We start from the raw sequence: 15,477 nt of genomic DNA on the forward strand, positions 1-15,477 counted from the left end.
ATTACAATCTATTTATTTAAGGAACACATGATACTTTTCACAGCTATTTTGAAGCTTATCACATTTGAGCTTCACAGCAACCTTGTGAAATAAGTAGCACCAATTACATTTTAAGAGGAAACTAAGATAGTAATAAGTTGCATTGTAGAAGCAGACACAGATCAAAACAGATGCAAAATGTTTTGAAAACAAAACATGACCTGATTAATTTACATGTTTGGAAAATGACAATCCACAATGCTCCTGTAGTTTTGAATGAATGAATGAATGAATGAATGAGATCCCATTCTTAAAGCTTTTTAAGTTGCTTAATACCTACGAATTAAGAAACACTTTGTTGCTTGAGTTATCCAAATTAGAAATTAAATTAAAATAAAGAGTTTGGTACTCTCCTTGTAAGATCCCTGAGGATTGGAATTATATACTGTACTAACATACACGAGGTCCCATGATCAGTGATGGTGCCAGGAGCAACTTATATACCTGTAATGAGCCCATTTAATGTACCATTAAAGATCTGCTCAATTTAGACTACCTTGGGCATTTGCTTTGCTTTCTCGCCTTGAGCCATAAAAGTCAGTTACTGCCACATCCACCAAAAAAGCATATGGCACATTCAAACACAGTAACTGAGGGGTTGCAATGACATCACGATTTACAAAGGTGTTAACATAGTTGAGAGGCTCCAATAAGGGATGATATAGCATCTCAGTGAGGATTAATTACCACCCTTAGGCTGAGGGGACAAGGCAAGCAGATCTTGAAACCCAGAGAGAGTAGCTGTATGGAGAGGGCCACCTGACATACGACTTTTAGTAGAGGGAAGCCTGAGGAACTAAATGGAAGGGAACTGAAGGAACCAATGCTTCATCCTCACTCTCGTTCCTGCCAGTGCTTCCATTGGCTATTCCCAATGAAAATCCAGAGGAAAACGGAGTTTGTGGATATATTTCATAAAAGTCAGCCTCCCAGGGAACAGTTCAGTGTACAGGAGAGCGGAGCACGGATCTTCAGAGGTTAGTGGAAAACGTCAGATGCAGTGAAGAAAAAGAAATTTCACAGCTTACACTCACAATCCTGCCAAAATTTAACAACTCTTCAATTAGAGACTCAATCTATGTAAATTTCTATAAAGCAAAAATCTGGATCAATTGCATAAAGTAAATATTTATAGAATAATTATACTGGATGGTGAATCTCTCTTTAATTAAATCCAAATACTTGATTGAGCAACTAGACTATGTAGATGAAAGAGAGAATGAGAGAGAATCTAGGTGTTTAAGTCAGCCACCATGATCCCAGTACAGACTTGAGCCACCCATTGTAAGAGACACTATGGCAACCAGTCCAGGAGAAAGGGAGAGGAGGGTAGGAGAAGATGTAACCTAGCAACAGAATCTTTAGGCCACACTTTGCTCATAAATTGCAGAAATGGTAGTTAGTGATATCAGAAAACATAATTAAATGAAGACAAAATACCAGAAAGGGGTGGATGGGGATCTAGCAAAATATCTAGATATGTGGATAAGAAAAATCAAATATTTAAAATTCCTATGTAAAATGTCTTTCTATACATTACTTTAAATAAATGAGCACATAAAGTAAAAACTGTTTAGAAAGAAACAAAACTGATTTCTTTGGAAAAACATGTGCCTAAAATATTGCCTTTTCAGTATAAATTTGAAAACTAAATGATTATGATCTCAACCTTGAAGTATTAACTAAGCAAAACATTTATATTCAAGCTTATGACTCTATCATAGTTTTTCAATAATGGGAAAAAATCATCTGATACTTTGATTTTGATTATTTCCTCCTTATTGATATTTGGAAAACATGCACGTGGAAAACTATCAGCTAACCATATCATAGCAATAATAAGTTAGTACCAATATCAGAGTTAGGACAATTTCTCTTTATTAACTTCACTGATTTCATTCATTCACACACACTCTGATCTCCAGAGAGTATGCTAATTGGGGTATTAACTATATTTCCTTATGTTCTGGATTCCTGGTGATCTGGCATCTGGGGCCTGGCTCACTGGAAAGAGACATCCCCTCCCAGGATCAGCCAATTCTTAGAGAGAGCAAGAGACTCACAAGACTGTGCTTTTCATATGCAAGCTGTCCAGAGCCCATATTCTCAACTCCCCCATCTCTCTGGCTCTTACACTCCACGAGGCACCATTCCTCTGCCCTAATCTCCCCAGGATCCAGATACCAGGCAACTAGGGACAACCTGGGTACCCTTGAGCTTGCTGAACTTATTCAACCTAGTCCATTCCAACCCTGCTTACCCTGCTTCGCCTCGTCTTTCCCATGGAAATGAAAAAGCTCCTGCCCATCTTCCCCCTTGATCCTTCTGCCTCCTGACTAACTCTGGTGCTTTGCGTGGTGTGGCCCTGCATGGTGTGAAATGCCCCGTCATCTTGGACACTGTAACAAACTGTTTTTTTTTTTGTTTTTTCTTTTCAATAGCAATCATCGCCTGATCTATTGTAATAATAGAACTTACAATAATTTTAAAACAATTGGTTCTAATCCTTGTGGTCTTTGCTAACTTAAGGGAACTATGTATTATAATAAATATTTTAGAGATTGATAACTGACTCCAAGTTCACCGGTTGGCTGTAAGACGTTGATCAATACAACACAACTTCTATGAATCTCTGTTCTTCCTTTGCAAGATGGGGGCATTCCCTACGAGAAGATCAATAGTCTTCATGTTGCTCTCTGCTTTATAAAATATAATACTTTATACTAAATTATAGCCATGTTTTTATCTACCCTTTGGAAAATATAGATCACTTCTCTTTCCTGTTATCTTTCAAAAAATCTATAATTGTACATAACTGCAATTTTACTGAGTGAAAACCAGCCCCATCCCTTTGACATAGTTAAGATCTGATAGTAAAAACTCCACAAGGTGGCGGCAGAGGCAACACCATCCTCAGCTGGTGACAGAGGGAGAAGCCAGGGAAGAAGCCAGGGAAGGCTTCCCCACTCCTCCCTTTCTGAGGATGGAGCGGATCCAGCTGAATGTCTAGGACTGGCCGAGGCTGCTTTGTGTCTGCCGGCTCCTCGCAGGAGACACTGTGTCGTGGAAGTTTCAGGGAAGAAAACGAGCCCAGGTAGGGCTTGCCCTTTCCCCTGTGAACCTGGGTTAGCTTTCAGAATGCCTGTGAAGCAGCTCAGGTTTTCTCTACAGTTCACTCTGGTTGTCCACATATAGTAAATGTTAATAGTATCCTTAATTCCTAATTAACAACACATAGCACGTGTACGTATACATATGCAGTGTATTCCTGAAAAACGAAACATTTCTGATATGTATAAAAGCGAAACATTTCAGATTTCACTCACAGACCATGCTTGCAGCCTTATTTACATTCATGCATGTATTAAAATCATAAATCCTTCATCTTGAAGTATTTTAAAGTAGATTATTTGTAGTAATAAAGTAATTTGGATGACTCTGTAATTAAAAAAAAAAAAACTCCCTCATAGTAAAATATGTCCTTCTTGAGGTTTTTATTGTATTTGAGGGAGATAGAATCAATGAAATGAAACCATCTGTGCTAAGTAAATTCTATGATTTTGTACCAGTTCTAAGCATTGGGAAGGACTGAGCAAGCTCCCCTAGGACTGCTAAATCTATACCCGCTCAACACAAATATGTATATAGACATGAAAATGCAACACACATATACACATGCATTCTAACTAGAAATTCAGAGGAGAAAAAATTCTTTTAGGAGTAATCAGGCAATATTTTATAAAAATTTTTAAAATAAATGTAACATATAAGATTTAAATGCATTTACTTTTAATTATAAATTTAAATTATAAAATTTAGTATACTTTAAAAAATACAATGTGGTAAAATTTGCAGCCTCACTAAATCGGTATGTCACCCTTTCATTCACTTAATGATTTTACTCATGTATTCTTTCATTTATAACAATAGCAGTATAATGTAATTGCAGTCCCTTTCCCTCTCTCAACAATATGGTATACTGGTTCCAGAACTTGCCCAACTTTTCTAATATTTGGTTCTCTGAGAAACTGATGAAGTAAAGTCAGCTCCCTAGCCACAACTCATCGTACTATTGGTTGGGTATATATGAGGTCCGGCACTTAAGTTCACGAACTTGTTGCAGTGATGTTGCTAACCTTTTTTGATATCAGGGGGATTATTCATTATGAATTTGTACCAATTGGACAAACAGTTAACGAAGTTTACTATTTGGAAGTGCTGAAAAGGGTGCATGAAAAAGTTAGATGACCTGAACTTTTCACTACCAATTCATTGCTCTTGCATCACAACAATGCACCAGCTCACCTGGCACTTTCTGTGAAGGAGTTTTTAGCCAGTAAACAAATAACTGTATTGGAACACCCTCCCTACTTACCTGATCTGGCCCCCAATGACTTCTTTCTTTACCCAAAGGTAAAGAAAATATTGAAAAGAAGACATTTTGATGATATTGAGGACATCAAGGGTAATACAACAGCTCTGATGGCCATTCCAGAAAAAGAGTTCCAGAATTGCTTTGAAGAATGGACTAGGCACTGGCGTCGATGCATAGCTTCCCAAGGGGAGTACTTCGAAGGTGACTGTAGTGATATTCAGCAATGAGGTAGGTAACACCTCTTCTAGGATGAGTTTGCAAACTTCATTGTCAAATCTCGTACATTTTCTACGATGCATAATAGGTTTAATTCGTTCTAAGCAAACACCTGCCAATGCCTAGGTCAATGGATTTGGCAGATGAATATTCCAAATTACATCACTTTTACTAAATTGCTGAAAACGTATGTTTATTTATATCATAGCTTTAGCTAAACTGATTACTAACTTAGTTTAGTACAAATGACTCAGGAATATGTCTACAAAGCACAAACGAGTTTTCAAAAATTTCCTGGTTACACGAGGAACTATTCACCCATTCACTAAAATTTATCTGTAACCCCAAAATTATTAGTTTCCATGCTTTCCCAGTCATTGGATATGTAAAGAGCAGCAAAAAATGTGAGTTGTCTCACACGCATGTTCCCAGCTGAGGTCGAACAAGAGGATGCTCTGCCTTCCTGTTCAGCTCTCAAACTGTAAACAAGCATCCTCTTCATGGTGTATTTACTGCCAATTTTTTGCAGTTTTGTGTTTTTTTGTTGGTGATTCCACTGTTTAAAAGTGAAGACTCCTGAAGTGTTATGTAGGGTTTCTAAGCGCAGGAAATCTGCGATGTGCCACACAGAGAAAATATGTTAGACAACCTTCATACAGGTCTGTTACAGTGTAGTTAACTGTGAGTTCAGTGTTAATAAATCAACAAGATGTATTAAATAAGGTGTCTTTAAACAGAAACATACACAGAAGTAAGGTTGACTGGTTTTAGAAATGTTGTGACCAGAGGCTCGCAGGAGCCTAACTCTGTTTTTCCTCAGGAGCAGAGGTTCAGTGTTCTCTAATTCAGTGCTCATGACAATAGAACATAACTGCCACGAATAATGAGACTCAACCATATTCTGAATTGACCCTAGGTTAGTTAGCGAAGGCTCTAGTTTCTAGTTCGCAGCTCTGATTGAAGCGTTGGAATCACAAGTGGAATTGAAAGGAAAAAATAACTGACACTAAATTTCCAGTCGAGGGGATTCTGATGAAATGGATAGCTGCATATATCTTTCCATGTGAGTCTAATATGCAACTAGGCTTGAGCAAATTTCCTAGCGTGCTTTGCGGCCACAGCAAGGAACCGAATGGCTGCTTTGGTACGTCCTATTGGCCATGCTCTTCAGGGCAACGAGTGTGCTCAGATTGAAAAACCAACTGGAAAATAAGTTTTCTGGCCTTGCCTCAGTCATCTTTATATTTTAATATCTAAATAGAATGGCTTGAGCTCCTGTGACAATGCCTAACTATTAGAAATGAGATTTTTTTAATTGTTTTGAGAAGATAGCACTTTACTTTAGGGGAGGTGGGCACAACCCATTTCGAGACAATGAGATATATGAGAAATCCTGCTGGAGGACTCCTGCAACATTTTCCCCCTCACTGCTAACAAGAGGTAAATGGGAGAAACGCTAGGCTCTCGCCCCCTACAATCAACTTTTAACTGAAGTTGGAGGAAGAAATGATGTTTGGAGCTGTGGTAGCCATTTTGCAACCATGAGAGAAAAACCAAGAAAATCATAGGATACGTTCCAGAATTTTGACGTCAATGAATCACTGGCTTTCCATGGTAAGTGAGAAAAATCAATCCCTCTGGCTGGGCCACATTTAGCCAGACACTCTTTGCCTTGCAGCTGAAAGCATGCCTACTGTGAGGGCCCTTTCCATCCCACGGAGCATGGTAAGCTTGACAAGGTTCCTAAGATGTTGGAGGATTCTTAGAGGGCGTATGCTCTCATTGTCTCCCCAGTTCTCAATGCCCCGTGTCTCACTTTCTACAGATACACTTTCTTTCTGAGCAGTTCTGCTTCACCACATGGGGCCACTGCTTCTGTTTTATTAACCAAAGCCTCACAACACAAGGCTGTTATACTGGCAGACTTTTATGAAAGATCTGTAACTAAGAAAGGTCAGTATAGCAAGTGCAACAACAGGAATGAACTTGCTATTCAATATTAGGCATTACTACCCAAATACCCTGGCCATCCCTGCCATGAGGAATCTCTCACAGCTTCTTTCTCTGCTTGACTTGTTTACATGATCCCCCTACGGAGAACTCTTCCTCGAACATCTCCTGATCAGAGTTGAGACCATCTCAGCTCACTCTCTGTTCAACAAATATTGAATGTGTGTATGCATGCACACACATGGATATACACATATATTCACACAATAAAATATTGATAGGAAATATACTTAAAATATTATAACTGCCTATCTGGGTGATGGGATTATAAGTAACTCATAAATCTGCTTCAATATTAAATGATTTCCTCCCTGAAATTTCTACAGTGAACATAAACTATTTTTAAAATAAAAAATAAGTTTTATTCAAATATTTGATTTAAGGAAAAAAATATTCTGGACAACGTGTCTGACAATGGCACAGGAAATATATTCAGGTTCCAAGTGTTAACCTAGTATACTGACATTTGTCATAAAGCAATAATACATAATACCTGTAACTTGACATGGTCTAGTGCTTCTGAGATCTAAATGCTGAATTGGCCTTCTCTTTCTAGAGTGTTCTCTCCTTTTATGTACACGTCTTTCTCTTCCATTCTTATTAGCCTTGCTCTTCAAAGTCATCACAATCTCTAGCCTTTGGAAGGCTCTCTAGAGCTGTGGGCTTCCAGTACTTTGTTCTTGATTCTTAGCAGTAAAAATATTTGAACATGAACCTTAATAACTATATACCTATTTATTTAGAAAATAGTTACATGTACAACTATCGTAACATCATATAATACAATAAAAATTAAAAAGATACCAGATGAAGATTAAAGAAGACTTTAAAATGTAATTTATATAATCTAGTGAATTAATAATAAATGTATTTTGTAATAGAGAATGCTTTATTATTTTTGGCAATTCAAAAGTTTAGTTCAATTTATCTCAATATTTGATTTCAATCACTCTTTCTACAGCACTCCTACTTTAAAACTTTGTCAGTTATAACATGAGCAGAGGTGAAATAAAAATATTTAACTAATTGTATGGGGTTGGTATTAAGCAATTAGAACAGTTACCACTCAGTCAGAATGGACATAGGCTGAGACAGCTAACTCTAAAGTGTCACTCAGTTTAATTTCAACCACGATTTCAACAAAAAGACAATCGCACTCTAATTGCATTTGACCGTGGTTGATCTTAAGCATTTATTTTAAAGTAAAATAAAAGAAGCATAGCCAGTCTATGCTTCTGAGGCAAAGGTACTGTTTTAACAAAAGCATGTGCATGTAACTGTTTAGAAAGGACTTAAGCTATGGTGGAAGCATTTTGAAAAATGGATATTTGGAAATTTTCCACTGATACCAGATTTTTTTATTTTCTTTTTGCCAAAATTGTTTATGTAGAAAAAGCTTTTCAATGTTCATATGTAAAATCAGAACTTTATAACTGAATTGGTGGAAGTAATTAAGAAATGAGTATCATGATCTAGTAAACTTAGCCAGAATTTCCTTTTCTATTTTGTACCTACTTATGTTTTTGAGATATAAACCTATAACAGTATCCTTTTAATAAACTTTTCTGCTAAATCAGCATATTGACGTCTGTTTCTTGCAAAAGGAGATCCTGTGTAAAACCTCAGTTACATGGCTGGTTACTATATAGTGTTTAAGTATACAACTAATTTATTTCCTCTCTAAAATGTGCATTCTTTGAGAGCTAGCACCATCTCTTATTCATTGTTTGCTAAGAATGCTTGTAGATACTTATAGGGCAAATATAATACGCCAGGCCTGGTGCTAAGGGTTTTACTGTCCATCCTTCGAACAACCTTATGACATGGTACTGCTATCATTTTCATTTTACACCTGAGAAATCTGGCGTGGTTTCCCTAAGATCACACAGAATTGATAGGTAGTGCTGACATGTGAACCCGCCATCCTGAGCTCAGAGTCTCTGTGCTTAACCACAGCTCTGTACTGCTAGGTTAGGGGCATCTAACTTTCAATTACACAGAGTAGGCTCTTTATTGACACAATTAGAAAAGAAATGAAGAAACAACAATAATTCTAGAATGATTTCCTCACTAAACTAAGTTTATTGTCATTTTCTTTGGAAAAGGCATTACTGCTATGTGTGGCCATTAAATTGTAGTTCTGGTTTATCAAAGCAGTGGCAGCTATGATTATCACTACTTCTTAATTGTAGAAAACTCAGATGAAAAGTTGGATAACAGTGGGAATCTGTTATCTAATATATCCCTGACTTAATAGTTAAAGAAGAAAATGCTAAAAGGTGGCTTTTGAAACTGATAGAGACTGAAATGTTTCTTTTGGTTTAAAAAGACTAGGCAGGTCTAGAAAGAAGACAAAGAGCAGCAAGATTTCCTACCTCAAAGGAGAAAGGAAACAGAAAGCTATGTTTAGAAAACAATGAGAAGGATGAAAATGAAAGCTATTAGGGGAAACTTAACAGAGGAAAATGTCTATTCAAACAAAAAGAAGAAAATAAACTAAATTACAATGGAAAAATATAGGTAAAGAAAAAAAAAATACATTTTGAGAGATGGTGGCTTGGCTTTTGTTTCCTCAACCTCCTTTCTCCAGAAGGGGTCATATCAAGATTATGGCAGATTCCTAAGAAGAGGTTTGTTTCTGTTTTCCCTCATTTATTCCCACCTATGCTTAGTCCTCATCACTGAACCTCATCCAGTCGTGATTCCCACATGAGAGTAAACATGAATTGTGATTGATGGTAATGGTGAGGGTTGGGGAAGGGCATCTATTTGGAAAGTCAACCAGTAAAACTATAATGTGCATTATTATCTGGATCTCACAATTCCTATTTAACATAGTTCTAAACTCCTAGCCAGAGCAATGAGGCAAGAGAAAGGATAGAGGTGAGAGAGAAGAGAGAGAGAGAGAGAGAGAGAGAGAGAGAGACAGAGAGAGAGAGAGAAAGGAAGGAATCAGCATTAGTAAGGGAGAAGTAAAGCTGTCTCTATTTGCAGATGACATGATTTTATATGTAGAAAATCATAAAGACTACACACACACACACACACACACACACACACAAATGTTAGATCTAATCAACAACAAAGTTTCAGGATACAAAATCAACATACAAAAATCAGTAGTGTTTCTATACACTAACAGCCAATTACCTGAAAGTAAAATAAAAAAAAAGTAAAAGGAAAATGATCCCTTTTACAATAGCATCAAAAATAATAAAATACTTAGGAATAGATCTTACCATTATTCTCATAGTATTTATCTTCACCTGGCAACTGTATTTTTCTAATTATTATTTATTATCTGTCTCCCCACTCACATTAGAATGTGAGCTGCATAAAAGTAGAAACTTTGTTCTAGTTTACTAACTGTACCTAGAGCAGTGCTGGTGACATAGTAGTTATTTAGTAAATATTTTTATTAGTTTCAGGTGTACCAAGCAATGTAACAGTTAGACATTTACATCCCTCATAAAGTGATAACCACCACCCCCATCTACTACCCCTCTGACATCCTATATAGCTGTTACAGTACCATTGACTATCTTCCCTATGCTGTACTCCACATCCAGTGGCTATATATACATATACCAGTGGTGCCAAAAAAAAAGGTATAAAAAAGTGTATACACATGACTTGTATCCATCTTTGGTTATCGGTATATGTTGAATATTACAATTTTAGTACAGTTTTTTTTTCCTTTTCTAAATGGTGTATACTTTTTTTGGCTATATATATATATATTTAATTATAGTTTACAGTCAATATTACGTATTCTACTTCAGCTTCAGATGTATAGCATATTGGTCAGGCATCTACACAGTCTACTTAATAAATATTTTTTAAATGACTGAATAAATAAATGATCTGAATACAAATATGTAATCTTCTACTTTTGATCCTCTCATCAGGGCAGCAATTTCATGGTGTTAAGAAGATGACATTACTTTCCCATATTTAATCAGCAATCCCTTCTTATCCCCCAGTGTTTGAAAGTGAAGGACAAAAAGATGGGTACAGAACGTCTTTTGTTTGTTAGTTAGTCTTTGGTTTAACATACTGAATGATACCTGCTGGCACATGGGGAAGGAAGGGGACTTTCTTGTAATAGGCCCAAAACATATTTTTGTAGAATCAATAACTAAAATCAATAATTTTACTACTTCTGTAGAAACATCTAATGTGATTATCTTCTACCTAGGTACAAGGTCAAATCCCAAAATTAAGTAAAGATACAGTAATGCTTTATGAAGAAACAGAAAAGAACATTATAAATCAGGCCCACCTGTAAGGCCAAGGTTTTATCTCACTTCAGCAGATTTTACTTTGCATTTTAGGTTAAGCCAGCAGCTAGACGCAAGGCAACTAAAAATGCCATTCAGGTGGGAAATCATCAAGAGTCTACTGTTTGTACTGTAGTGGTTACTGTGTAAATATTTTCTTCCTTCAAGAAATTTACAGTCCTTTAAGGAAGAAAAAGGCTTAGCTATATCATATCGAGAATAAACTTGCTATAAAGTGCTCACTTGGATATTCTGTATACTTCTGGTAAACACAAAGACTGTACTTCTTTTATACCATCCAAAGCATGGGCAGGTTTCCTGGCCTCTCCAAAAATCATTGCATGTGTGTTGCTAACAAATTACTTTTCTTAAACATATCTTTTTGATAGCCTAAATGACCCCTCCATCCTCAGCATAATTCTGGACCATGAGGTTCTCCTTATGAAGCATATATACTACCACGCGTAGTCACCCAGGGCTGCAGAATGCCTGAACAGCAACATGAAGGACTCATGTTTATGTGGCTTCTGTACTAAAATGAAGCTGCCATTTTGCAGTGTGGGTGTCTTTTTTTCCTTCATGACATAGACAAATGTTGATGTTTACTACAAGTTGGTACATTAGTTGCTAATTAAGTTCCTAGCTGCTTCAGCCAAAACTCGCTGTATTGAATCCAAGAAAAGAATGGCAGCTATGTCAAAAATAAGTTGTTGGGGATTTTGTTTTGTTTTATTAAAGAAAAGTTGTATATTAAAGAATATGGGAAATTGACATGCTGGGAGATAGGAAACCTTCCATGTTGGCTTCCTCCTAAATCGAGTTGGTGGTTCAAGTCCCTCTGCGTCTGTCACCAGGCTCTGGTCAAAGCCAAATCAATACTACAATCTACAGAGGAGGCATAAAAGTTCACTGTTTATCATGACTCTTTTTCATAACCACCCAGATATTCCCCAAGGAAAGTTTTATTTCTTGGGGACCCACAGGAGGTCAGGTTTGCACCTAGAAAGGGTGCAGAGGTGTCATGCGGCATCTCTGGTCCTGCTCCCTGCCTAAGAACGCAGGATATGGTGAGGCCAAAAAGGAACACCAATGGAGCCACAGATAGGAGAGTCATACCACCATATTCTTGCTGGAGGCTGGGTTGGAAACTGGAAGCAAGAGCCGTGATCTGCCATCCGCTTCTCTGACAACCAACCAACCCCTTGCTAACTGCAATCTGCGCTTGGTAGCTCAGCCATGGCGGTTATATCAGTGGCCAATGGCTAACTGGTTACAGCTGATGACCAACCATCCACAGCTGATGGCCACCTACTACCCAAGCCAGCGCCTTTCCGCGTGAGGCCGAGAGCCTGGAAAGTGCATTCTGGGACTCTGTCCCCACAAGAGGTCACTTCATCCTGGGGTTCTGCAGTTACACCTCTCTGGAAATGTCTCTTTAGCTTCTCTACACCTGTCCCTTGCAATCTTACACCCTGGCGGTGGCATCTGTTTCTCTTCACCTCCCTGCGGGGAATTTCTGAATTACGTTCTTTCAAGCTCTCCCCATTTTAGCTGACAAGGGTTGATGCAAAACAGCTGTGGAAAGGAAGTCTGATTTTTGAGGCAGAACTCTGCAAGGAGGACAACATGCCCGCAGGAGGTGCATTGCTGGAGCATCGGTGTCTTACTTGGTGGGGGAGAGATTTCACTTTCCTTTTCTATTTCGCACTTGCCAGCACCGATCACGGGGCGGCTCCTCCTCGCGGAAAGAGCAACGCCCCCGCCCGGCGGCTTACATTTGGAAAGTCCTGAAGAGGAGAATCGAAACAGAAAACAGTCAGGAAAACTATAAGAACTGACTGGGGGGAAACTGGACTCAAAGTTCCCACCGGAGTGCGCAGCGCCGGAGAGCACTGCAGAGAGGCGCCGGGCCGCGCCGGCCGCCGGCGACTGCCTGCCTCGGAGTCCCTTGTCCGGCGCGCCCTGCCCACCTGCCCACCTGCCAGGGGCGATCGCACGGCTGAGTGAGCCGGTCTGGGGGTCCTGAAGGCAACCCCGTTGCTGTCAGGTACATCCCCGAAGACCCTGCTACCCAAGGCAGCAGACAGGGTTATACACATCGTACCTGGTCAGCAGAGAACAGCAACCTGACCATCTACTTGGGAGAACCTCTCCCTTTTCTGAGAAGGAAAGATGTCGAAGGGGTATTCCTCAGACAAGAGTTTCCGATATCTCATCTCATGCTTCCGGGCCAGAGTGAAAATGTATATCCAGGTGGGGCCTGTGCTGGACTACCTGGACTTTCTGTCTGCAGAGGAGAAGGAGAAGATTGAGAGGACGGCCTTCACCCACGGGGAAATTCACGGAGCTGACTTGCTCCTCAGCACTTTGGAGAAGGGGGTCTGGCCCCTGGGCTGGACTAGGGTATTTGTGGAAGCCCTCCAGCGAACAGGAAGCCCTTTAGCCGCCCGCTACATGAATCCTGAGCTCACAGACTTGCCCTCTCCATCCTATGAGAACACTCACGATGAGTGTCTCCAACTGCTGAACCTTTTACAGCCCACCCTGGTGGACAAGCTTCTAGTTAGAGATGTCTTGGATAAATGTGTGGCGGTGGACCTGTTGACAGTTGAAGACAGAAATCGGGTAAGTGTCAGTTCAGATGGAACTTGGCTTTTAGTTAGACTTTTGCAACTAGGTCCTGGTCGCTCATTTGCCTCATTCCAAACGTTCTTTGATGTCTTTGAGTAAATCTGGTTCCCTCCTTCTTTGAGAGGAGAATATAATATCTAGTCATCTAAAACATAAGTTTGAAAATTTAAACACAAAATATCTGTTTTTCTAATCCTTTCACTGCGTTAATTGATTTCGTGTTTTTTTCAAAATGTGTCAGAAATCCACAAAAAAAAAAGTTGATATTTTTACTATTTTATGCATTTAATAATAACAATTTGAGCTGCTTTGTATATAAATAACATTATTTTTATGTATAAAAATTTCAGGTATATTCATTTGGATATATCCGACCATCGTGTGGCAAAAGAGGAGTGGCAAACTGAAATAAGCTAAAGAGGAGTTAATTCAAGAATAATAAATGTATGCCGATAGATAACATTTATTGAACACTCACAATGTGCACTTAGTATCATTTGCAAAATGTATCAACAGTTCATGCTGGAAATACTCCATTGAGGTGGTTAATGTTATTAACTCCATTTTACAGATGAGAAAACTGAGGCAGGTTGAATAACTTCCCCAGGGCCGCCTAGGAAGACAGTGGCAGAGATATGGGGTTAGGTCTTGATGGTGTGGAATTTTATGTCTTATTTAATACACTTCCACAGAACAGGGACCAGCAAACCATGACGCATGGACTAAATCCAGCCTGCTGCTGGTTATTGCAGGCTCAAAAGCTAAGTAGAGTTTTTAGATTAAAAAAGTTTCAGTGTTCATAAAGTTTTATTGGAACACAGCCATGCTCATTCATTTACATATTAGGACTGCTTTTGTACTTCAAGAGTAGTTGGACAGATACTATATTGCCCACAAAACCTAAAATATTTATTATCTGGCCTTTAGAGAAAAAAAAATTGCCAATCGCCAAGCTATATTATACATTATGCCATTTAATCTTGGTCTAAATAGGGAAATTACATATAGCATGTTATTTTCTCTCAAGTTCTTCAACATTCTCTGCAAATCAAAAGTTGGAGATAATTCATTGAAAAGTATGTCTACTAGTTGCAGTTTTTCTTATTAGTGATCAAGTAGTGGATTTTTTAGGTGGCATTTTGACAGGGTGAATTTTACAGGTAACTTTGCACTTAATGTAATGTTTTATTGTTATTGTTTTTCAATGATTGGGGACATACTGTGAAGTATAAAAATGGTGACTTATTTGAATCTGACTTATTCCAGTTTGTAAGCCAAATATCTTAGCATGAAAGGCATGTAGGCAAACAAACCCATGACTAAAAGTCAAACGCTTTGTCTAACATGCAATGATTTTGACATTTTCTTTCTTTCTAATTGTTGGTATCCTCACTACAAATGATTCTAGATTTAGTTTTGTGTTCAGTGATCACCCAAAGAAACCTATTTAATTTATTTGTTTATTCATTATTGGGTTTAAATTACAAAGTTTTGGGCCTTGGACTCATATCAACCTATGATGTGACTTAGTCTTTAGTGACTAAAGTTAATGCTCCTTTGTAGATTTGACAGCTGTAGGCTTGTCCAAAGACCTGGGCATGCATCTAATTTTGATGGCTGGTTTTCCCAACAAGTAGATTACTTTACACTGTTGTCTGTAGCGTTTATGTAGTTTTGTGTATTGAGAACCAGCTAGAACGCATTATAGTAGTCCAGCTGGATATGACAAATGTGTACATCACTGTGGCAGAATCTTAATTTGGAAGACAGTATGCAGCCTTCAAGCCAGCTGGAGATGGAAGATGGCATTTCCAGCCACAGTAGCTGTTAGGAAGTCCAGAAGCAACAGAGTCCAGTAACACCACAAAGCTGTTTATGTTTGGTGGGTATGCTGTCCCGATTGCCAGCAAAACAGCACTTCTCCTT

General features: G+C 38.5%; 1 protein-coding gene across 1 annotated transcript in view; it reads left to right on the top strand.

Moving 5' to 3' along the window:
• Positions 1-12,797: 12,797 nt before the first annotated feature.
• IFIH1 (interferon induced with helicase C domain 1) overlaps positions 12,798-15,477 on the top strand; it is a 51,451-nt gene continuing 48,771 nt past the window's right edge. Inside the window, exon 1 of the mRNA XM_033113000.1 lies at positions 12,798-13,545. Within this exon, the coding sequence (XP_032968891.1) occupies positions 13,093-13,545 (453 nt within the window). The 5' untranslated portion in view covers positions 12,798-13,092. The remainder of the gene's footprint in view (positions 13,546-15,477) is intronic.

This window comes from Rhinolophus ferrumequinum, chromosome 8, assembly GCF_004115265.2.
Source record: "Rhinolophus ferrumequinum isolate MPI-CBG mRhiFer1 chromosome 8, mRhiFer1_v1.p, whole genome shotgun sequence".
NCBI classification, from domain to species: Eukaryota; Metazoa; Chordata; class Mammalia; order Chiroptera; family Rhinolophidae; genus Rhinolophus; species Rhinolophus ferrumequinum.